The sequence below is a fragment of the Mustela erminea genome, chromosome 13 (assembly GCF_009829155.1).
Source record: "Mustela erminea isolate mMusErm1 chromosome 13, mMusErm1.Pri, whole genome shotgun sequence".
NCBI classification, from domain to species: domain Eukaryota; kingdom Metazoa; phylum Chordata; class Mammalia; order Carnivora; family Mustelidae; genus Mustela; species Mustela erminea.
Genome location: NC_045626.1, coordinates 7764938 through 7785470, shown reverse-complemented (window position 1 = coordinate 7785470; position 20533 = coordinate 7764938). Strand labels below are relative to the sequence as shown.

At 41.8% G+C, this 20533-nt stretch overlaps 1 protein-coding gene across 1 annotated transcript in view; it reads left to right on the top strand.

Annotated features, from left to right (window-relative positions):
- DOK6 (docking protein 6) overlaps positions 1-9435 on the top strand; it is a 376586-nt gene extending 367151 nt beyond the window's left edge. The window contains exon 8 of the mRNA XM_032309552.1: positions 6221-9435. Within this exon, the coding sequence (XP_032165443.1) occupies positions 6221-6357 (137 nt within the window). The 3' untranslated portion in view covers positions 6358-9435. The remainder of the gene's footprint in view (positions 1-6220) is intronic.
- Positions 9436-20533: the final 11098 nt, after the last annotated feature.

Sequence of the window (20533 nt, the reverse complement as noted above, 5' to 3'; positions counted from 1 at the left end):
AAATGAGTGCAATGCAAACTGACAGTTTATTTCAGAAACTTAATGGCATAAATCAACCATTAAACTTTTAATTTTTTTTTGGCAATGTGAAGGGTGAGAGATGACATGTGATATTTAATCATTTTATGTAATCTTAAACTGAATTACATAACTTTACTAACATGTACAAATACCTCCTCAAGAAAATGTTAAGGATACAGTAATTCCTAGCAAAGGACAAAGCGTCACCTCCCTCATCTTAAGTTAACATGTCCTCATCCATTTCACTGATGACGGCTTGCTCTGCACTGACCTGTGTCCCCCCAGAATTTATGGATTGGAGCCCTAACCTCAAATGTGACTGTATTTGGAAATAGGGCCTTTAGGGAGGTAGTTAAGGTTCAATGAGGTCATAAGTGTGGGGCCCTGATCCTACAGGATTGGGTTCCTCAGAAGAAGAGGAAGAAAGAGACCACAGGAAAGCACAGAGAAGAACCCGGGTCAGGACTCGGGCAGAGAGCAGCCAAGGACAGCGTCCTCCCTGGAAACCAACCCCTCTCACGCCTGGATCTAGGCCTTCCGGCCTCCAGAACTGTGAAAACATCATTTCTCTGGTTCAGGCCCCGGGTCTGAGGTACTTTGTTAGGCCAGCCTGAGTTGACAAAGGCACAGCTTGAGTTGTTTTCGTTCTTTGACGACATACTTCAGAGGAACTCTATTCACATCTGTCGGGATTGAGTCGTGACGGTTGGTATTTCTGCTCTGAAGCTTTGCTGTATCCTCCACTAAACAGATGTTGAAAAAGTTCTGTGAGGAAACCAAGAATGGAGTGGTGGTGGCCGTGGGGCTGCGGGGAGGGGGACATGGAGAGATGTCAGCCAAGGAAACGAATTTTCACTTGTGAGAGGAATGCCTTCGAGGCTCCAGGGTAGAGCTTGGTGACAACGGGTAGGAAAACGGTGTGTGTGCTTGACAGCTGCAGAGAGTAGATCTTCAACATTCTCACCGCACACACGACTCGGAATGAGGCCTGTGAGGTGATGGGTGTGTTAATGATCTTGATGACCGTTCCACAGTGTACCCCGTGTACGTGTACATCAAGTCATCACCTTGTGCCCTCGCCATATATACAAGCACATTTCTCAATTGTACATCAACTTTTAAAAGTAAAAGGTAAAAAAATAACAAGAGCAGAAAAATCCATGTGTCCAAATTAAAAAAAAAAAAAAATTAAGAGACAACAAAATACCAAAAAAGAGAGAAAGAGAGAGTTCTGTGAGGAAATGTAGCAAAATGTCAGCAAGATTTTGGCTTCGGTTTCCAGAACTAGGTCTGCCTCTCTGCCCCTCTGCTTGTCAGCTGTACCAGTGGGTAAAGACCTGTGGGCTTCGATTTGCTTTTCCCCACCGGGAGAATAAGGATATGCAATTTCACGTCATAGCACTGATATGAGGAATTTTTAAATGATATTTCTATGGGGCGCCTGGGTGGCTCAGTGGGTTAAGCTTCTGCGTTCGGCTCAGGTCGTGATCTCAGGGTCCTGGGATAGAGCCCCGCTCAGCAGGAAGCCTGCTTCTCCCTCTCCCTCTGTCCCTCCCGCCTTCCCCTCACTCATGCTCTCTCTCTCTTTCAAATAAATGAATAAAATCTTCAAAAACGGGGTGGGGGCCATGAAGTTACTGGGAGCCTAAACTCTCCACTGGAATTTCAGAAGCACCCGCTAGGAGAACCCACAGACCCAACTAAAACATAGTCTGGTTTGAACTGAAATTAGACTGAACTGAGTAAAAGCCAAATACAGCGTCCAGAAAAGATGTGGGCAGTGAGTCCCCGGCGTCTGCAGGCACAACGAGGAGGTGCTGAGTCCCCATGACCACACTTGCCACAGCTCCAGGCCACTCCCCCGTCGTGTCTAGCTTCCATTTATCCTGCCCACCAGGAAAACATTCAAGTATTAGACGCCCCCGAAAAATCCTGGCCCATGGTCCCCTGCTGTGAGAGCTCCTAGCGCCCCCTGTTCTGGCCCCCCGCCCCGGCCACTCCTGCACTCTGTCCTGCAGCGTCCACCCCTGGTCCCCACCCTCGTCCTCCCCGCCCTCAGAAAGCCCTTGTGAAGGAACACGGCTCCTCCTCCGTGTCTACTCAGGCCTGATGGCTGTTGATGCCTTTCTCCTTGCCTGCCCCGTGCCTCCCGAAGCCACTGTTTTACTGGGGGCTTCTTTTCTTCCCTTTAAAAAATTGTTTTATTATTTAAACAGACAACCCCCTTCCCTCTCTCCCAGATCCCAACCAAGTAATAAAACAAATTCAAATCAAGTATCTAAATTCTTACCAATTAATAAGCAGGAGTGCTATGCTTTGGGACCCTTCTGACCTGCTAAAGAAACCATTTCTTTTATGTCTTAGGTAAAGAACACGGATGTCTCCGTGAGCACAGAAAACCAGGTGCCATCATAATGGGGAAGCGCACTTCTTCCTTCCTCCGGACAGGGAGGGTGTGGATAAAGTGCTGTCGTTCTGGGCTTTTTTCTAGGTGTGATGTGACTGTCTGGTCATTTTCCACGGCATCTGCGTTCCTGCCAGGTCTTCACTGGTTTGAATCTTTCAGGGTGCTCCTGAGTGTTAGCCCTTTGTGGCTAGAGTGACTTCGCCTTCCTTGTCCTGTGGTGTTTAAGTTTCTGGCCCTGAGAGGAGTCGCATCATTTTGTTAGAATGAGCAAATATTCTCAGGGTCTCAATATCCAATATATTTCCTTGTCTATGGAATGGAACTGTGTTCTTCTGTCTGGGGGTCGTGCACGTAGCATGGGTAGAGAGATGTCATGACGTGTCATTCCAGAGAGTACTTCCAAAGGCCAGGGAAATATGGGGTTTTTCCCCAGCTTATTAACATTTCCTGAAAATATGGGTGGAAAATATGATTTTCTTTTAAGACAAACATGAATATACACTGCAATAGAAACAAAAATGTAAAGAGACTTTTAAGATAGACCAGGACCATTAGCAAATTTGTTGCTTTTAAGTTTCAGAATTCCCCACATTCCCCATGTACGTATTCAGCTCCTTTTTCTTTAGGGGATGATCTGGATGGAAAGTGTAGGAAGAATTTAAATAGAGTCTCTGTTTAGTGGTGTGAACAGTCTATTCTAGCAAGTGTTTAATTGAAGCCACAAAGTTGATTTCTGTTCTGTTTTCATCAACAGTGCCAACGGGCATAATTCAAATAAATGTGGGGAAAATGCTTAATTATTTCTCTCTCTTCTCCTCTTACTCATTGTTGACATAATCAAACAGTACTCATTAAGCCTTCATCTGTACAGTTCTGATTGAGGTATGCTATTTTTGTGATAAGCATTAAATAGCATCATCTGTGAATTGTCTGTAAAGAAATGGTTGAAGTAAAAATAATAATAATAATAATTTAATTTCCAGTTAGACTAGAAATTGTTCATAGAGGAGCCTATGAAAGTAATGTTGCCCTTGAAGGAGAATAATGTTCAAAGCCCAGCACAGTGAGGGGCCACTGCTGACCCAGGGGAGAAAGCGTAGACATTGAACAAGAACACATAAAAAAGAATCTGGGCCCACTGGGCAGAGACAGAAGGGAGAAAACTAGCATCTGCTGGGTACCTCCAAGTTCCAGGCATCTTCCCAGGTGGTGGTTCACCCAATCCTCAAAACACAGGGAGCACAGGGCAGTTGTGGTTGACATGATGTCCACAGCTCTCTCCTCAGCCCCGTTGGCGCCCTGCCAGATCTTGGAAAGCACGGGTTGTGTGCATCCTTCTTTCGTGTTTCTGTTTGTCTCTCCATGATCAACCACCATTCCCGAAGCAGCCTGTGAACCACTTCTGAAGGCAGGGACTGGACTTCCCATTCCCGTGTCTCTCCTGTGGGGTGTTGAACTGTATTAGCTCATGTCTGACAAAGAGCAGTTGTGTGACTGAATTTTCACACTCAAGATTCTAGGGTCAAACGCTGAGTGTGCCAGACTCTTCCCGAATCCACAACTTACAAGCCTTCGCTTTTAGCCCACAAGAAGTGTGAACTAAGGGTGATCCCTGATACTGCTCTCTTTTGGGTATTTCTCATTCGTTTTTTAAATAAGATAAAACTGAGGCCAGGAGCACTGTCTTAATATTAGAATTTCTGGCTGGTTTATGCTGATAAATGCCTGCAGCTCCACTTGTGAGAACGTGAATTATCGTCTGGGAAGTCAATGCTGAGATAAGGAGGCAAAACTATTAAAATGTTTAAGTGATTTTTTTTTCATATCACATTACTCTCTCATAACTTTGTCACATAAGTACCATGTGGAAATGCCACCTTCTTCAGAAGGGCCTCTCTGACCGTCCCATCTAGGTGACCTTGGTGGTCACCTCTCTTTTCACTATGGTGTAACATGTCTGAATTCAGTTACAGTGCATTGGTTTCAGAATCAAACGAGTCGTACAGCACCACTCATGTCATCCAGAATTTGCAGCTAAGGAAACCCAGAACTCAAGAGACAAAGCGAGGCTTACGAGGTTATTACTCCTACAAGTAGGAGAAGCAGCGTGCGGATCTGGTCTGTTAGCTCTGAGTTCCCACCCCTGACTTCACCCCTCACTTCTCCACTTTTCTGACTCTTCCCAGATCCAGTGTTCCTCCTTGCAGCATCAGGGCCCTACAGGATAGAGAAGACACAACCGGATGGGTTTAAAAGACTTTAAAGAACTATTGACCTGGGAGGGCAGGGAAGAGATGGAACCAACCAGGAATTGTGAAGGACGGACAACAGCGGGCAGCCTTCCTACCTGCAGAGGCAAAGAGCAAAGAGAGGAAATGTGGTTAGGGCGCCCTGGGAGAGGCAGGGCAGGGAGCAGAAAGGTCCAGAATCTCAGAAGGAGGTGGGGCTGGCCAAACCCCAGGAGCTGCCGGAGGGCAAGGCAAAGAGGAAATGGCCACATCTCCCTCCTCCCCTAATCTGCTCGTGGGGAGACTTAATCTACAAGGGAATTAGGCCAACAGTGAATTGAAAGTGATTTTTATGTAAAAAGCAAGATTTCACTCTCACAGTTTTTTAACCTTAAGTGGTTCTACCAGTTCAATTAGCCTTTTATTACCCAATTCATTTGCATTTCTCCCTGGACCCCAAACTCCCGACACTGCACGGATGTTTTCCAAGTCACCACACTCACCTGGTGATGAAACTGGCTTTAGGCGCGTGACCTCATGGAGGAGAAGGGCGAGATGTTCGTCACCTCTGTGCGAGTGGACTGTCCGGCCTCCATCCCTCCTGACAGAGACCAGAAACATTGCCCATCAGGCTCGAGACATCTTCTCGTTTGGCTGAAACAGACACTCTGGAAGGACCGAGCACACCAGATCCAGTGTCTTCTGCTCACTAAGCTCAGTCTCAAGCACGAAGAACAATCAATTCCTGGTCAAGAAAAGGTTGCGGAGGCCCCCGGATAAGGGGGACGTTTTCTCGCTCTGTTGCCGGCATTCTGACAAGCTCCTCGGTGGTCGCTTCTGTTTCCGTTTGCATTAGACAAATGTTTCGTTTCAGGGATGCGTCTGAACTCCCAGAAGCATAGATAGAATTTTCCTTCAATCTATTTTCTAGAAGATTCAACTTTCTGGCCACTTTAGTAACCATGAAGGTTTATTGTTTCGGTTACTCATATCACCAAGTGGGTTCAGTTACTCACGGACCCCACAGGAGAAGTCAGGGCCTTGATGTCTCCAATTGTGAAAGATCTTCTTGCTAATTGGTGGTTACTGGCTGGGATACAGCGTCATTTGCCTGCTCAAAAAACGTTTTAAGAAAGTATGTAATTTGCTTTTGTGTGCCTAAAGGGAGTACAGAAGAAAAGAATGCAGCTCACAGGCTCTCCATCAAAAAGAGCTTTTTTTTTTTTTTTTTTTTCCAGAAAAGCTTTTCTGCTTGCGTTCCAATAGCTGGAGGCTACTAGAAGTCTGAGATCTCTAGAAAGCGTACCCAGCTCCCTGGCATCCGAATGTTTGACAAGACACCCTTGAAACTCTTGCGCCCTGAATACATTTTTAACTCCAAGAGGAATAAAGCGCCGAGTTGTCCGCGTCCCGCACCTGTGTCCTTACCTGGGGCTCTCTTGGGAGGATGTGTGGGCCCCGGCCTTGTCGCCTTGTTGTTGGTTTGGGTTTGGGTTTTTTCAGTCTATCCCGCTGCCTCCCTGGATGTCTCTGAGCGCACCTCTCCTTCCTTCCCTTCCCGCAGGCCACGGGTTCGGTTCCTCGAAGATGTCGCGCGCACAGACGTTCCCCAGCTACGCCTCGGAGCAGAGCGACGAGACGCAGGCTCTGTCCCGGGCGGGCAGCTACGGGTTCAGCTCCAGCTCCAGCCTCATCCAGTGACCGCCGGAGAGCCGCCGCCGCCGGACACAGCCCGTCCGCACCCGCCGCGGGGGCCGCTGCCCCCCAGCCTCCTGGAACACCCGTCGCGGCTGAAATGCGAGCGGGCCGGGTCTCGGCCCGGTCCCAGGGGCACGTCACAGACTGGAGTTCTGCTTCCTCGACTCTGTGGCTAAGTCTTTATTTATTGAATTTCTGGGGGGTTGGGGGGGTGGGGAATCTATGTTTTACAAAAATAAGACTCCAAATCGTAGCTACAGTCATTTAAATGAAATTCTTTGGTTCTGGGCACCGTGGAAAGTGGCCCACACCGGGTGGTGCCTGGGGGGGTGGGCAGGACCCCGTCCTCGTCCTCGTGGCTCAGCCCTCCCGTCCCGTGGCGGGGTCTGTCCTTAGACATAACGTCACCCACCGCAAGCTGTGTGGCATGGAAGGTTCGGATGGAGACACAGCCAGCAAGGTCGACAAATGGCATCTTGACTCTCCATATAAATAAGCCCCGGTGAAAATGAAGGGAACCCGAGATCTAGAACGCTCTGCTGAGCCAGGTCTTGGAGCTCTGCTGTGTGTGTGCCTGTCTGTGCGCGTGTGTGCATCTGTAGACAGATACGGAGACCGCCGTATCCATCTGTGTCTAACAAGTACACACCAGATGTGTGCTGAGGGGGACAGGCTATGCTCACTTACATTGTTGAAAACTGTAATTTGGTGCATTAACATTAAGATTGTTATGTTGAATAGCTATTTTTAAAATAGTGCTGTTAAAAAAAAAAAAAGGCTTCTTATTAGCAAAAGTATTTACGTAGTCAAGTCTGCTCCTCTGACAAGTATAAATGAACATGTGAGAAGGGGGGACGTGCTCGAAAATGAAAACCAGAAAACCGCTCTAGCTGTCCTACGCGTTGTGTCGCCATGCCGTCTTTCTGGTGAGTGTCCCCTTGGTGACAACGTTTGTCTCCTCGGCCATCCCTCTGAGCTATGTGAGGGAGATTGGGTGTGATCGCCCACCTGCCTCCATTTACCCTCAATTAAAAAAAAAACGATTTTAAATGGGAAACCATTTTTTTTTTTTTTAAGAAAGAGATGGAAAGTATGTATATGATACCCAGAAAGAAGTCAGCTGCTTTACCGTCGGGAGAACCATGGGCACAGGATTGTAGATGTTAATTATTTAAGATTTTATAGATGCCATGCTCAAAAGCCACTGGGCACTTGTGATTTAGTATGTAACCAGAATCTGCTAGGCTTTCCTTTCTTTTTAATGGACATGGTTGGCTGGGATTGTAAGAAAATGGATCAAGTATAATTTTTTTCATCTCTGACATTCATGACCTACCAAGTTTAAAGGGAAGCAAGTGATTGGCTTCCACATGATCTAAAGAATTTGGATCATTCATTTAGGGTCAGCAAAGATATTTTTGTCCTTCATTTTGAAGTTAATTCAAGTAAAAATAAAAATCATTCCGCCCAACTTACCTGGTGCCACGTGCCTAAGACGGCGAGCCCGCAAACACCGCAAGCGGAGTGTAAAGTGCAGTGAGCCCAAATCACGGAAGAGAAAAGCCTGATTTGTTTCTTCTTAATAGCAAAATTCTTTGAACTGTTGAACTTAGTCTGTTGAAGGGGTACCTGTCTTGCTGATCTATAATAAGACTTTTTCTTTCTTATCTCTATCCGTAGCTTGAATGCAGATTGCACATACATTTCAGAGAATTACTACTGAGTAGAAATGGTTCTGGGTCCCTCCTACATGTATTTACGCTTAGAGCACCTATCTAGCCTCTCTGAGTCTCCACGATAAGTATGAACACCCCATCAAGATGCTAATCATAAGAGTTCACGTGGCTATGAAAAATAATTATCTTAAGCTTTCAGGGATTAAAAAAAAATGAATCAAACTCTCTGTGCTGTGAATTTTGCTGACACAGCAGAAAAGCAGATGCCGGTTTCCTGATGATGACCCAGCCTTCCCTAAGATCCCAGCTGGCAGGGTCACATGCCTCTGAATCACTGAGCTCCTCGGCATTTGCTTCCAAAATACCCTTTGTAAACCACACCAGAGCAGCCCCCCGCTGAGACCATCCACGCACAGCTCCTGGTGGTGCCACACTCAGAGCAAGCCTCTTGGCGGCTCACTCGGTCGAGCTCTGCTTAGAGACCACAGTTTCAACACGGGACTTGTGGGGAAAGGGCCTCAGGGGTCCTGGTTCATGTCTCAGCTTCATGAATGTGCGAGAAGCACAGACAGCGAGTCCGAGGTGGGGGGATCCTGCTAATCAGATGAGTCTGCTCTTGTGTCTGGCGGAAGACACGATGCCTGCCTGAAATTGCTTCCAGAACACCATTTGCTTGTGATCATTACCTGTGAGCATAAATGAGGAGATACCAAAGATCAGGCAAATCTTGGGCCAGGTCATTCTGAAAATGAGGTCGTTACAAAAGTGTGTGAGAGAAATTTCCTTCCCAAGTCTTTCACCCAATCTCATCCCAACGAGGATGATGCTATAAAGTCTCTCCTGGTACATTTTTGGAGATTTATTCTAGCATATGCCTCCATCTGTACTAATAATTGTAGCTCAGACAAAATTGCTAACCGAACAGATAGGAGAATTGATATTAGCCTAATATACTTGACATGAGGCGATGTGCATGGTAATAAAAATGACGAGCAAATAATTCTTCTACAAAAACCAAAGAAGAAAGAAAAGTCACCATACCGTTCTCCTGGAACTTCATAAAACCAATCTCATTGGAGCAATTAGAATAAACATAGACACATAGTCAACGCACTCAAGCTCATAGGTTTTTGACTGAAGATACCTCTACACTTGCAAGTCATTTTTCTCCCTCAGAAATTGTATCATATCTTTCCTGCTATTGGGAATTCTCTGAACCAAAGACATCCTTTGGCCTCTTCTAAAAGTGACTCACTTGGGGTTCCAACCGTATCTAGGTAGGTGAGTCAAGATGGTCACAGTTTCCACATTGGGTTGGAAGAGAGCAGTGGAGAGGGACCTTGATCCAAGTAACGAAGGCTCTTCTGAGAGCAGAGAAAGCCTGGAGGGTGTACACAGTTTTCACGAAAAGATGACACGGCGGGAGGGGGAGAGGTCATTTCTTACATCCCCAAATTTTCTTCTGAAAATATTAATCGTTGCACCTGTGACCAATACCTGACCTTATCTTTGAAGTGTTTAAAAGTATAAAATAAGCTTGACCCAGTAGTTTACCATACTGGTGGGGGAAAAAGAAAACACATTGTTCGCTTTTTTGTTGAATGAGTAATAGGCACTCAGAACTAATTTATTTCTGATGTTTATGAATCAATAGGTTCTGGCCACTGCCACAATATGAACTTAATGAAACAAGAAATGTATATTTACTTATGTACTGGGGAAGATACCATTTGATGGAGCATGTGAAATAAAGTGAAACTATTTATTAAAAGTGAACCTCACTTTTTTTCACCAAGTAGTAACTAGAGTACTAGTCCTAGTATCTTGTACAATTTTTCTCTGTCTTCATTGGGCCATTATGTTTGAAAATCATTTATCACCTATAAAATGGTCAACCACTAATCCCTTCTGTCCAATATAGAAACAGTGGACTGGTAAATAACATTACACTGTTAATAGCTTTTACAGATCCAATTTATTTACTGCATGTGGTATCTTTAGAGTAGAAATTAAAAACATATCATAAAAATTTATGTCTGCCCCTCGTTCTTCAGCCAATATCTGAGAAAACTTTGTAAAAAAGCATGAGTACCCTAACTCCTAGATTATTTGAGCCACTTACTGAAATCAACCATTAATGCTACAGTGAAAACAAGCTAAGAAAATTATATTCTTATAAAAAAATTTGTAGTCCAGTTTTGATGATTATACCACAGCAAACAGGCAATATACATTCAGTGATGCTAAGCTTTAGCCTTTAACACATTGTCTTATAACAAATATTGTACTAAAAACTGCTCAAGGTGAAAACGATACACTTTTCTCCAGTTCTATGAACACATCATGTCCATTGGTTATCTGGAAATTTCAAATTGCTCTATCAGTCACATACCATACTTTACAACTCCTCAACCTTGGCCTTCTTCAAATAGATAAAAATTGGCCACTCTATTTCCATTAATATAATACTAGGCGATGTGCCACAGAGATGAATTTCTGGCCTCTGAAATGTATGGAGAACAATAGCCCATGGGGGAGGGCAGAGAAGGAGCAAGGGACCTACTCAGGAGGGCAGCAATTTAGATAGAATTATAAAGACTCCAGTGAAATGTCCAAAGTAGCACTAAGACCCTATTTTCTTGACACTCTAACCTCAGTTCCATATCACAGAGCTGGTCTTCTTGACCAGCTTCACCTGGTACCCAGCATGCAATTGAAAGAAGACAACAGTTGCGCCATGTTTTGAAGTGACCACAGAAAGACAACGCATAACCAATAAGTATGCTTCCTCGGGTTTAGCGAAAATTTTTGAACATGAAGGAGTGTGTAACAAAATCCCCATGGTAAAGTGTCTCTTGGGTAACCCAAGGATTCCTTTTGTATGGTCAACTTCATTTGAGTTTCAAAATGAAGGCATGTTATCTGTGACCCTGGGCTGAGGGCTAAGTATGTCATTAGAGAGCCACAGCACCATGTGTGCATTCTCTGTGAATGTATTTGTAAAACTAGCCCACCTTTTTCTCCCTGAAATTATCACAAGTCCTAACTTTCTTACTCAAAAATCTGAGTCTTTGTTGGATCACTTCTCCAATTATTACAACTTGTTGAGACGGTAGCTAGTTTATAGAGTCTCATGGAAGTATCCTGAGATGTTGGGCACATTTTCTAGATGGGCAGGATGCCAGCTAGCTCTGGAAGCAATTGTGTGGAATAAAGGTCCCACTTCACGTTCTACTCAGGAGGAAACCGAAGCCCATGAATGTTGTCATTTATTCAAGGCAAAGAAACAGTCAGGAACAGTTGTGCCCAGTTCCAGGCTCCTGGGCCAGAGCTAATTTCCTTGGCTCCATCTTGTGTCCCATTTAGATGCCATGCCGTGGGGGTTGAGAAATGCCACATGGCCTCTAAGTTAATGGGCCCTTGCATAACATTTGAGTGTCTCCTCAGGTTTTTCCGATGTTCTAACCATTCCTGGACTCATCACTAACTGTGTCAGTAGAGAGGCTTTATGAGACAACTCATTAAACCTGTAGGTCATGAATGACTGGCATAAATTCTATTCTTCTTACAATTGTCACCAGTTCTTCGTTGGAAATTCAAACTTACTTATTCCAAAGTGATAGTCAAACTAAAAAAAAAAAAAGTGGGTATGGTTTGTATTCCTACTGATTCATCATATTGTAATCATGATTATGATTTTATTCTTATTTTATCTCCCTGTAGTATTTTGGCTTAATTCTTTATGGCGTTTGTCACAATGTGTTTAGAGAATAACATCGGGCTCACATTTTGTTTCTTGTGAACTTCCAAAATTTTCCATTTTCAGTTGGAATTGGGAAATGCCCTTTTTTTAACAATAAAATAGCTTACATATCAATACATATCAATACACATATTAATACACTTCAGAAGACAATTACTTAACTTAACTGAAGCCTAGATAAATAAGAAATCAGTTAAAGTTACCAAATAGTATGAAAAACCACATTTTACTCACGATTTTCATACACTTTTCCCTAGTTTATGATATGAATATCATGTAAACATTTAAAGGAGAGGAAAAGTACATTTGTCAGAGAAATACTATAATTTCCTTCTAATAATTCTGTTTAAAAAGTTTTTATTTTGCCTCCTCTTCTATGCCTACTACCTTATATTCCGTATTCCAATTTTAAGAAGAATGAATAATTTTAAATTTTCTAATAATTATTTGGGGCTAGTTTTAATTGTTGATACAATTCACTTTCTCTGTGTGTTCTGTACTGTTGGGACGATTTTAGACTGAAAGAGAGCATAAAATCAGCCCTTTTTGCAGACAGAGAATACTGCACTCAGTGGAACAGGGGTCTACCGTGACCAGGCCATGCTGTTCATATTGGGATCTGACTGCTACCTTCATTCACTCAAGAGAGCTATAGTTTCAGAAGACTTGCTTATTTTTTGGAAACCTGAAATTTAAAAGCCTAAGTTCAGGAAAAGAAGATTGAAATCATGACTTAGTTTTTTTTCTTTTTTTTTTTTTTTCCCAAAAATAACTACAGATTTTCTCTCGAAAACAATGTAAGAGGGTTTCTATGGTGTTCCAATATTGTAAACTATTTGACAAATGGGCTGAAAGGCAGGGAAAATGAAGACTAGAATGGCAACAGCATCTTGATGTTCTATATAAATCAAAAATTAGCATGGCATAGGTCAATATGAAATCATGTGACTAATCAAATTCAGACTTCCGTATCTACTGCATAATTCAAAGACCAATGCTTATTCTTATATATATGTGTGTGTGTGTGTGTGTGTGTGTGTGTATCAGTGGGTTCAACGGGGGAAAGGAAGTTTTCGATTTTTGTGAAGACTTAAAATAGAGAATAGAGATTCCTTCCAGTTATGGGGCACTCTATATTACTTTAGTAATAGCAGGCAGAATATAAATCACAACAATGAATCCATCTACTCCCTGACAATAAATGAGCATAAAAGCCGGTATCATCTTTGTGGCAGATGAGAGAACCAGGACCTGCAGAAGCCCCCTTGTACCTTCTCTGCACTAAACCCTAACACCACACACTCTCACACACACACACACACACACGCACACATGCACACACACACACACACTTTTTTTTACTTTTGACCTACTCTGTATGTGTTACATTTGTTACCTTTTTCCTAGGTCCACCCAGAATTATCCCACTTTTCAAAATCCTTATCCTTATGAATCTTCAAAATATATTATGTGCTGTATGTTTGCTTTCTGTAAATTCTTTTAAATTAATTTATATATACTTTGTGAAGTCTTCTACTGTAAAGGGATGTCATTTGTCATTGATTAAATATAATGTTTATGATTATTTTGATAAAAATAACTTTGGATGCTAGGCCCTTGTTAAGAAATAAAATATCCATTACCCAGTTTGCTTCTACTGAAAATCATATGATTTGACTTTATTTTTCATCACAATCTACTCCGGATAAATAACAGTTTGGGGACGTCTGTACTTAAATACTAGTTGAGCCACCTTTTGGAATGGGATGCAAAGGAAGAGCTGTCCCTAGAACCTAAATGTGAATTTCTGGCGGAACATAAACTATTATAAAAATGAGGCAATAATAAAATTAGGAAATTAAATTATTTTTAAATCTGTCTGTGTGATTTTTCCCCCTTGGTAAAAGCACATGAAATACATAATATAAGAATTACCTTCTTTTGAATTCATAGTTTCTGTATCTCAATCCTTGGTAGATACACCTAATGAATTGTTAATGTCTTCCTCTTAATTCTAAGAAATTTACAGTTGATATGGCTACAAGGAGGGTGACTTAGAGTAATTTAAGTAATGCTCCATTACTGAAAAAAAGAGGTCCAGAAATACTGCTTTACACCACAACTTTGCATGATTGAGATTTTTGAACATCTATATTGATGGTTTTTACCCATGAGTTATTTAATATTGTTCACTATATTATATGATTTCCTTATATTTTTATTATTATGTGATGAACCGTAACTATGCAATTAAACAGGATTCTGACGGTCATAGTCTGCTAACCTTTAAAATGTCATTTATTCCTTCATTCCTTGGCTTGATATTTTCAAAATAAAGTAGAAGTCCCTTTATTAAATGTAAGATTACTGAGAACTTATGATGCACTCCCAGTGTTCTCCTAATCTTATGTTAAATAATTTTTATTAGAGTGACTGGGCTTGATGGAATCATAGAATATTAATGTTGATACTGGCACTGGCGATCAATACTTTTATCTTCAGTGACGCGACATCCAGAGTTTTTAAGAGGCTTTCAGTGTCACAAACTGGAAAACACCAGCACTGTGCTTGCCCTTTAACAACCAAAGAAAATTACTGAAAATGAACATTTGGTAGACAAAGACGTCACCCCAAAGGTGAAATGTGTACAGTCATGACCGCACCAGATCTCGACGACTTTCTGATTTTCCTCCCGTGGTATTGACCCTCCTGTCACCTGGATTTAGACCTACTTGCATCTGTTTCTCAAACTTAATCTTTAGATATTAACCAGGCATTTGTTGTGAGTTCACTAGATTAATTTGTGAGGAGTGTTTTTCCTTTTGGAGGGTCATGTCTTTCAAGCGAGTCCAAAGCTTCCGTCTGTCTTCAATGATCAGAGAGATCAGAGTGGGTGAGTTCACCTGGACGGAGCAGGCATGCGGCTAGAATGTCCAGCTGCAGTAGGTCTGGCCAAAGTCGTGCATTTGAAGAAGGCGATGACAACTGTATGAGAGCTTTCAGACCCATCAGCTGGGAGAAGTTTGGAACACAAGGGGCAGTGAGGGGGCCCTTCTTTGTCAATGTGGAACGAAACCCTGCTTCTCCTGGATACGAATTTCCGGTGCCACTTTCATAACAAGCTGCTGATGTGAACTAATTCCTCTTTTTCTTCTTCCTCTTAAAGTCATGAGGACTATGAAAAGTACAAAAGTTTGTATAAGTTTGGAGCCAACATCAAAGAAGATACTTAATAAGTGCCTGCCGCAGGGCACGGCCCAGGAGCCATGGCTCTGCTATTTTTGTAATGTAATGAAGAGAAACAAAACCAAAATATCTCCCCAAGTGGCAAAACTGCTATCCTTATTTCTAAATTAGTCAAGAAAAACATGAGGCAAATTTACCTAATTTTGATATCCATATGGTGAATTAGAAAAATAAATGTTTGAGCAAGAACTAGATAGGATATCTAAGCATTCACGAAACTATGAATTATCCTAATATCTAGGTGTTTCAGCCTGCTGCTTTATAGGATCTCTAAGGCCAGTCAACCACTAACGAGGGCTTACTGCTTACAAAACATGAGTCAAGGGCACGCGACATCTCCTCGCTCTTGGTTCTTGCCCACTTTTTGATACACAGCAGTGTCAGGCAGGAGCTCTGACAGCAAATGGGTACTTGGCTTTACACAGAAGACATGAGATAGAGAGAAATAAGGGGTTAGGGAAGGTGAGAGAGACTAGCCTCCCCAGCTTCCTAAATCCCTTTCTCCAAGCTGTCTCTGGATTTCTCCCTTTTGTTGCTTTTTCTGCCTTTTTTTAATCCTAGGAAATTATTAGACAGGGTTGTCGAGCATAGCTCCAAAATTAGCTCCCGTTATTTGAATTGCATAAATGTTTTAAACCACGTTCTCTAAAACTCCCAACTTCTTTTTTGACACAAACTTGAGCAGAAGACAAATATGCAGTCACCCACTTTCTCTGCCTGTGTGAATTACAGAGCTCCGTTCTATGTACCTTACAATCTTCCAAATATTTGCAAACTTTGGATATAAGGTAGCCAAAAGAGAAAATGCTATTTCAAAATTTAATTTTAAAACATCCTTTGAATCTTCTAAGAGAGCTAGGAATTCAAAATGAGCAGAAGTTGAGCTCTCCTCTAAGGAATTCGCCATTTAGGGAAGAAGTATGCATTTCCAGTCATGAAGCAGGTACGATCTGTCAGTGATATCCAGCCCATATCCCTTGACTTAGTAAACCTTTTCTTCTTCGGGTATTTAAGTTATTTAAAAAATTATTTTAGTTAGCCTGCTGATTTTGAAGTTTATGGGGTTTTTTTAGTAATTATATTTCAGGGAGCTAAATATAGAGACAATTTTGATGTCCAAAACAATATATACTAAAGCCACTAACCAGAAGTAACCCTCACTCTCAGCCACAGAATCTAAAGAAAGAATGCTACAGATGTATTTTGTCGATATTCTACTTAGCTCTCCTACCTCCTTCTCCTCCACATCTGATCCTCTTTCTCAATACTGAGGGGGAATAGCATTTGAACCACTGAGATGGCATGAAGCATTGAGAGTTTTGACAGGGAAACTTAACTGAAATGAATTGCTATAAATTTGTAAATGGGACGTCTAGGTATTTGATAAGAGAGAATGCTCACTGCTACTTGTAATACTGTGCACAACCTAGACTGATGCGGGTGCTATTTGGTATCTCAGGTAAAATCAACACAGTTTATAAAAATATAATTCTATCCTTCACGTGGCATTTCTCCTTCCTAGTTCTTCCACGGCAATGTAAATTGTATGGAGATCCAAGAGGCATTATATCCCCCGAAATGCTATATTATGGTGCTTGACATTTTAAACAATAACATTTGCATGTTATATTTAACTGTGCATTTAAGTTGAATTTATGAATGGGATTTGGGAGGATTATGATCTCAGATAGTTCAGGTGATGCTGATGACTCAAAAAAAGAGATCACGTTTGTCCTTTTTGGTTCCTTTCTAGATACTGTGTTCTCCCTAAAGCTTATATAAAATCTGATTCATACAATGATAATGAGTGGTTATTACTAATGCATTTCCCTAATTTGAAGGAGATGGTAATGGATTTGGGGTTGTTTGCTTGATATTAGTCTACCTCAATAGAAAATTTCAATGCTACTCCCATTAACATATGAAGAGAAAGAGGGTTGAGTTTGAGAAGGAATTTTTGAGTGATCTTTTTGAAAAGTTTTGCAGTATTTTAATTTAAGGCCATAGGTAGTGAAAAAATGATACGGCAGCTCTGCCTTGGGTCTATCTCTCATGGTAAACTGACTCACACCTTCATGAGAGCCTCCACCGACCACCATGATCTAACAGTCGCACAGGATGTGGATCTTCCTTCTCAAGTTGCCTGTTTTTGTTTATCTTTCTTTTTATCATGTGTTTTCTTCTGTAGAAGCCAAACAGTAACTAATTAATTACATACATAAAACATAACACATAGAACATACATATGCATACGTATTTCTTGATCCTACTGTTAATGCCTTCCTTAGTTTCTCTGATCTATAGAGTTTGCTAATTTTCATTTACCTTTTATGTGACTAATCCTTAAAATAAATGAATATTGAATACACGTGACCAGGGAAACACTTCCTTATGCCTTGCATTTCAATCCATTTTAGCAGAATCCCAAAAGAGCTCGTTCAGTCCGGTGCTTCAGACGATATTCTGTGGTGCATGGGTGTTGCTGACGGTTCCTCTGATTTAATTTTTGCTGATGGAATAGACTTAACCCATCAGTGTCTTCTTATAATTTGAGATGGAATTTCTCTTCACTACCTTTTGCTTCTCTTTGGACCAAAAATTTTATGAGGACAGATGTTGATCTGGACATAGTTAAGGAAACTGAGCATAATATCCTACTAATTTCCAGATTATATTCTACATTTGTGCCAAGTTTTCACATGCCATAGATACTTGGTCATGTGGATCTGTGGTTTATGAAAATGGGCCAATGCACAACATGGATCCATGTCCAATGTCAGACCAGCTTAGTGAAGCTTCCTAATGTCAGGACGAAGAAACAGGTCAGAAAACAAGGCACCAGAAAACATATTAAAACCAAATTTTGGGGGCGCCTGGGTGACTCAGTGGGTTAAGCTTCTGCCTTCGGCTCAGGTCATGATCCCGGGATCAAGCCCCTCATCGGGCTCTCTGCTCAGTGGGGAGTCTGCTTCCCCCTCTCTCTCTGCCTGTCTCTCTGCCTACTTGTGATCTCTGTCAAATAAATAAATAAGATCAAAAAAAAAAAATACATGGGGAGGGGCACCTGGGTGGCTCAGTGGGTTAGGCATCTGCCTTCTGCTCAGGTCATGATCCCGGGGTCATGGGATCCAGCCCCACATCAGGCTCCCTGCTCAACAGGGAGCTTTCTTCTACCTGTCCTGCTCCCCCTATTGTGCACTCGCTTGCTCTCTCTCGCTCTCTCTCTCTCTCTCCCTCTGTCAAATAAATAAATCTTAAAAGGTAAAAAAAGTGCCTGAGGAAGGGCTTCCAGGTTTAATGCTAACACATAAAGAGCTTGGAAAATGTCACTGCCTTGATTACAACAAGAGAGAGCTAAACAGATTAAAAATCAGCGACTTCTCAGAGAACTGAGGTTTGAAGGCAAACGCCCAAATCTGCAGAGACAAACGCATCCCTACAACTACAACAACCAGTACCTCCTTCCCCGGGGGCTGAAGCACCTGAGCCGCAAACTATGAGAAACACTTAAAAGGTGAGCAAGGTAAACGGTTGGCATATAATTGTGGGTAATAGGATTGTGAGAAACTCACAGGGACCATACCCTGGGAGGGACCCCACACTTTTCATGGACTTTTCTTCCAGGAAACTCAACAGATTCTCATCATGAGGACCCAAGAAAGGTCCCTTCATGCCTCTGGCAAGGAAAAGAGCAAGGTCACCACTGTGAAATAAGCCAAGAACCTTCTCAATAACAAAGACACGCTTACCCTCCAGAGGAAAGGACTTCGCCAGAGCCCAGGTCTCAAACTTGGTCTGGGCTCCTGTGGTCTTCCTGTCTCACTAAGGAATTAAAAAATAATAATAATAACATAATCAACAGGGGCCAGGCCTTCATGGAAATGGATTGAAAGCTTGACAACCAGGGATAGGAGTAGGGAGCCGAAGGGGAAAGCAATTCTATTGGAGAAATCTTTGTGAATGTCACAGACCAAAGACACATCAAAATCTGTAATAAGAAATTTTAGTAACGAGAGAAAATCGGAGAGTTCAAAACTTACCCAATCATCTGATTAAAGAGACATAGTTTTATTCACGAGAGGTGCTCTTGAATACCTAGGATAAGGCTGTAATGAACAAGTGACTGACTAAGGAGATCATCCTAAGAGTGAATTTCCAGAAAAATTAAAAATAAGTTGAGATTCTTTTAAATTTTGAAGAGTGAAGAAACTTATCAGATCTTCTCAAATTCTTGTCTTACAAATACGGTCTGGCATCACTCTTCCAGGATTTGCAGAATTTCGCTTGACATTTTAAACTCAGGGTATATTTTAACTCAATCCAGAAAGGACCTTTGCTTCTTTGGCCACCTGTGCAAGATTAGCACTGCCTTCTCATTGCTTTCTTCCTTTAATTTTGTTTCTACACATCAAGTGGTACTCAGTATAATTTTATGACATTTATATTATTTTAATTAGCAGTTTTCCACTAAACATGGACAAAGTTCAACTCAACTTACTTGGAATGTTGGAGGTAATATGTTACAAAGAAATTGATATTTTGTGGAAAGACATGTCTGTCTAGACGTAAGTTACAGTTTTAAAAATCGGTAAACTGGACTAAAGTTAAAGTCCAAGAATAATGTGCTACGGATGTGTTCTTTGGGAAGCAGGTGAATCTTCATATCCAAATCCAATCTCAATAACACTATTAAAAAAGGACTGTTGGCCACTATTCCAGTACTCCTGAGAGTACTGGTATAGATTATAACTTGTATTTGTCTATTCACTAACTTACTCAGAAGCAACCTTGGATATATTTGGATATACCAGTAATAGATTCAGGTATTACACAAGGTCCTGAATTTATATTAGTCTATCTGAAATGTGCCATCCTGCTTATGGACTGCTGGAGTTGCCACATTTCCTCCCTGTTTCCCAAACATTGGTGTCCAAATGCTGTTATAATCCACCCCTGTCATCTCATTCAAATCAATTAACTGTTTTTCTAGAACAGTCAACATGAGCTTCCAAAGATTACAAGAAATACCCCCGACTCTTCCAAACAGAATCCCAAATATTATAGGCTTCTTATTGTTCTTTGTTCAGGGCACTGAGTAACATTTGCACTCTGGAACCTCATAGCCTTTTGTACTAGGGCATTTTTGAGAATTGATTCCAGGTTTTATGCTCCTTTGTCTTCATTTTTCTGAAGGGAGGCGGAGACTGACAGCTCTGCAGGAAGCTATTAAGCACCACTGCTTAATGACCCAAGTCTAGGGTAACTTTTTCAGGAAGTTAAAATTGTTGGAAACATCTGCTGCATCACAGAGAATCTGGGGAGATTATCTAGGTCACTGGTGAAGAGTTTGAGATAAACTTACAGTAAATACAGAAGTACTGAAAGCTAAAAAGAGACAATTATTAGCTCTAGGTTAAAACCAAAGTTCTGTAGGAGAGAAGCACAATATTTACCATTTGTTCCAGCTGAGAAGAGTGTTGGCAAAGTCATAAAA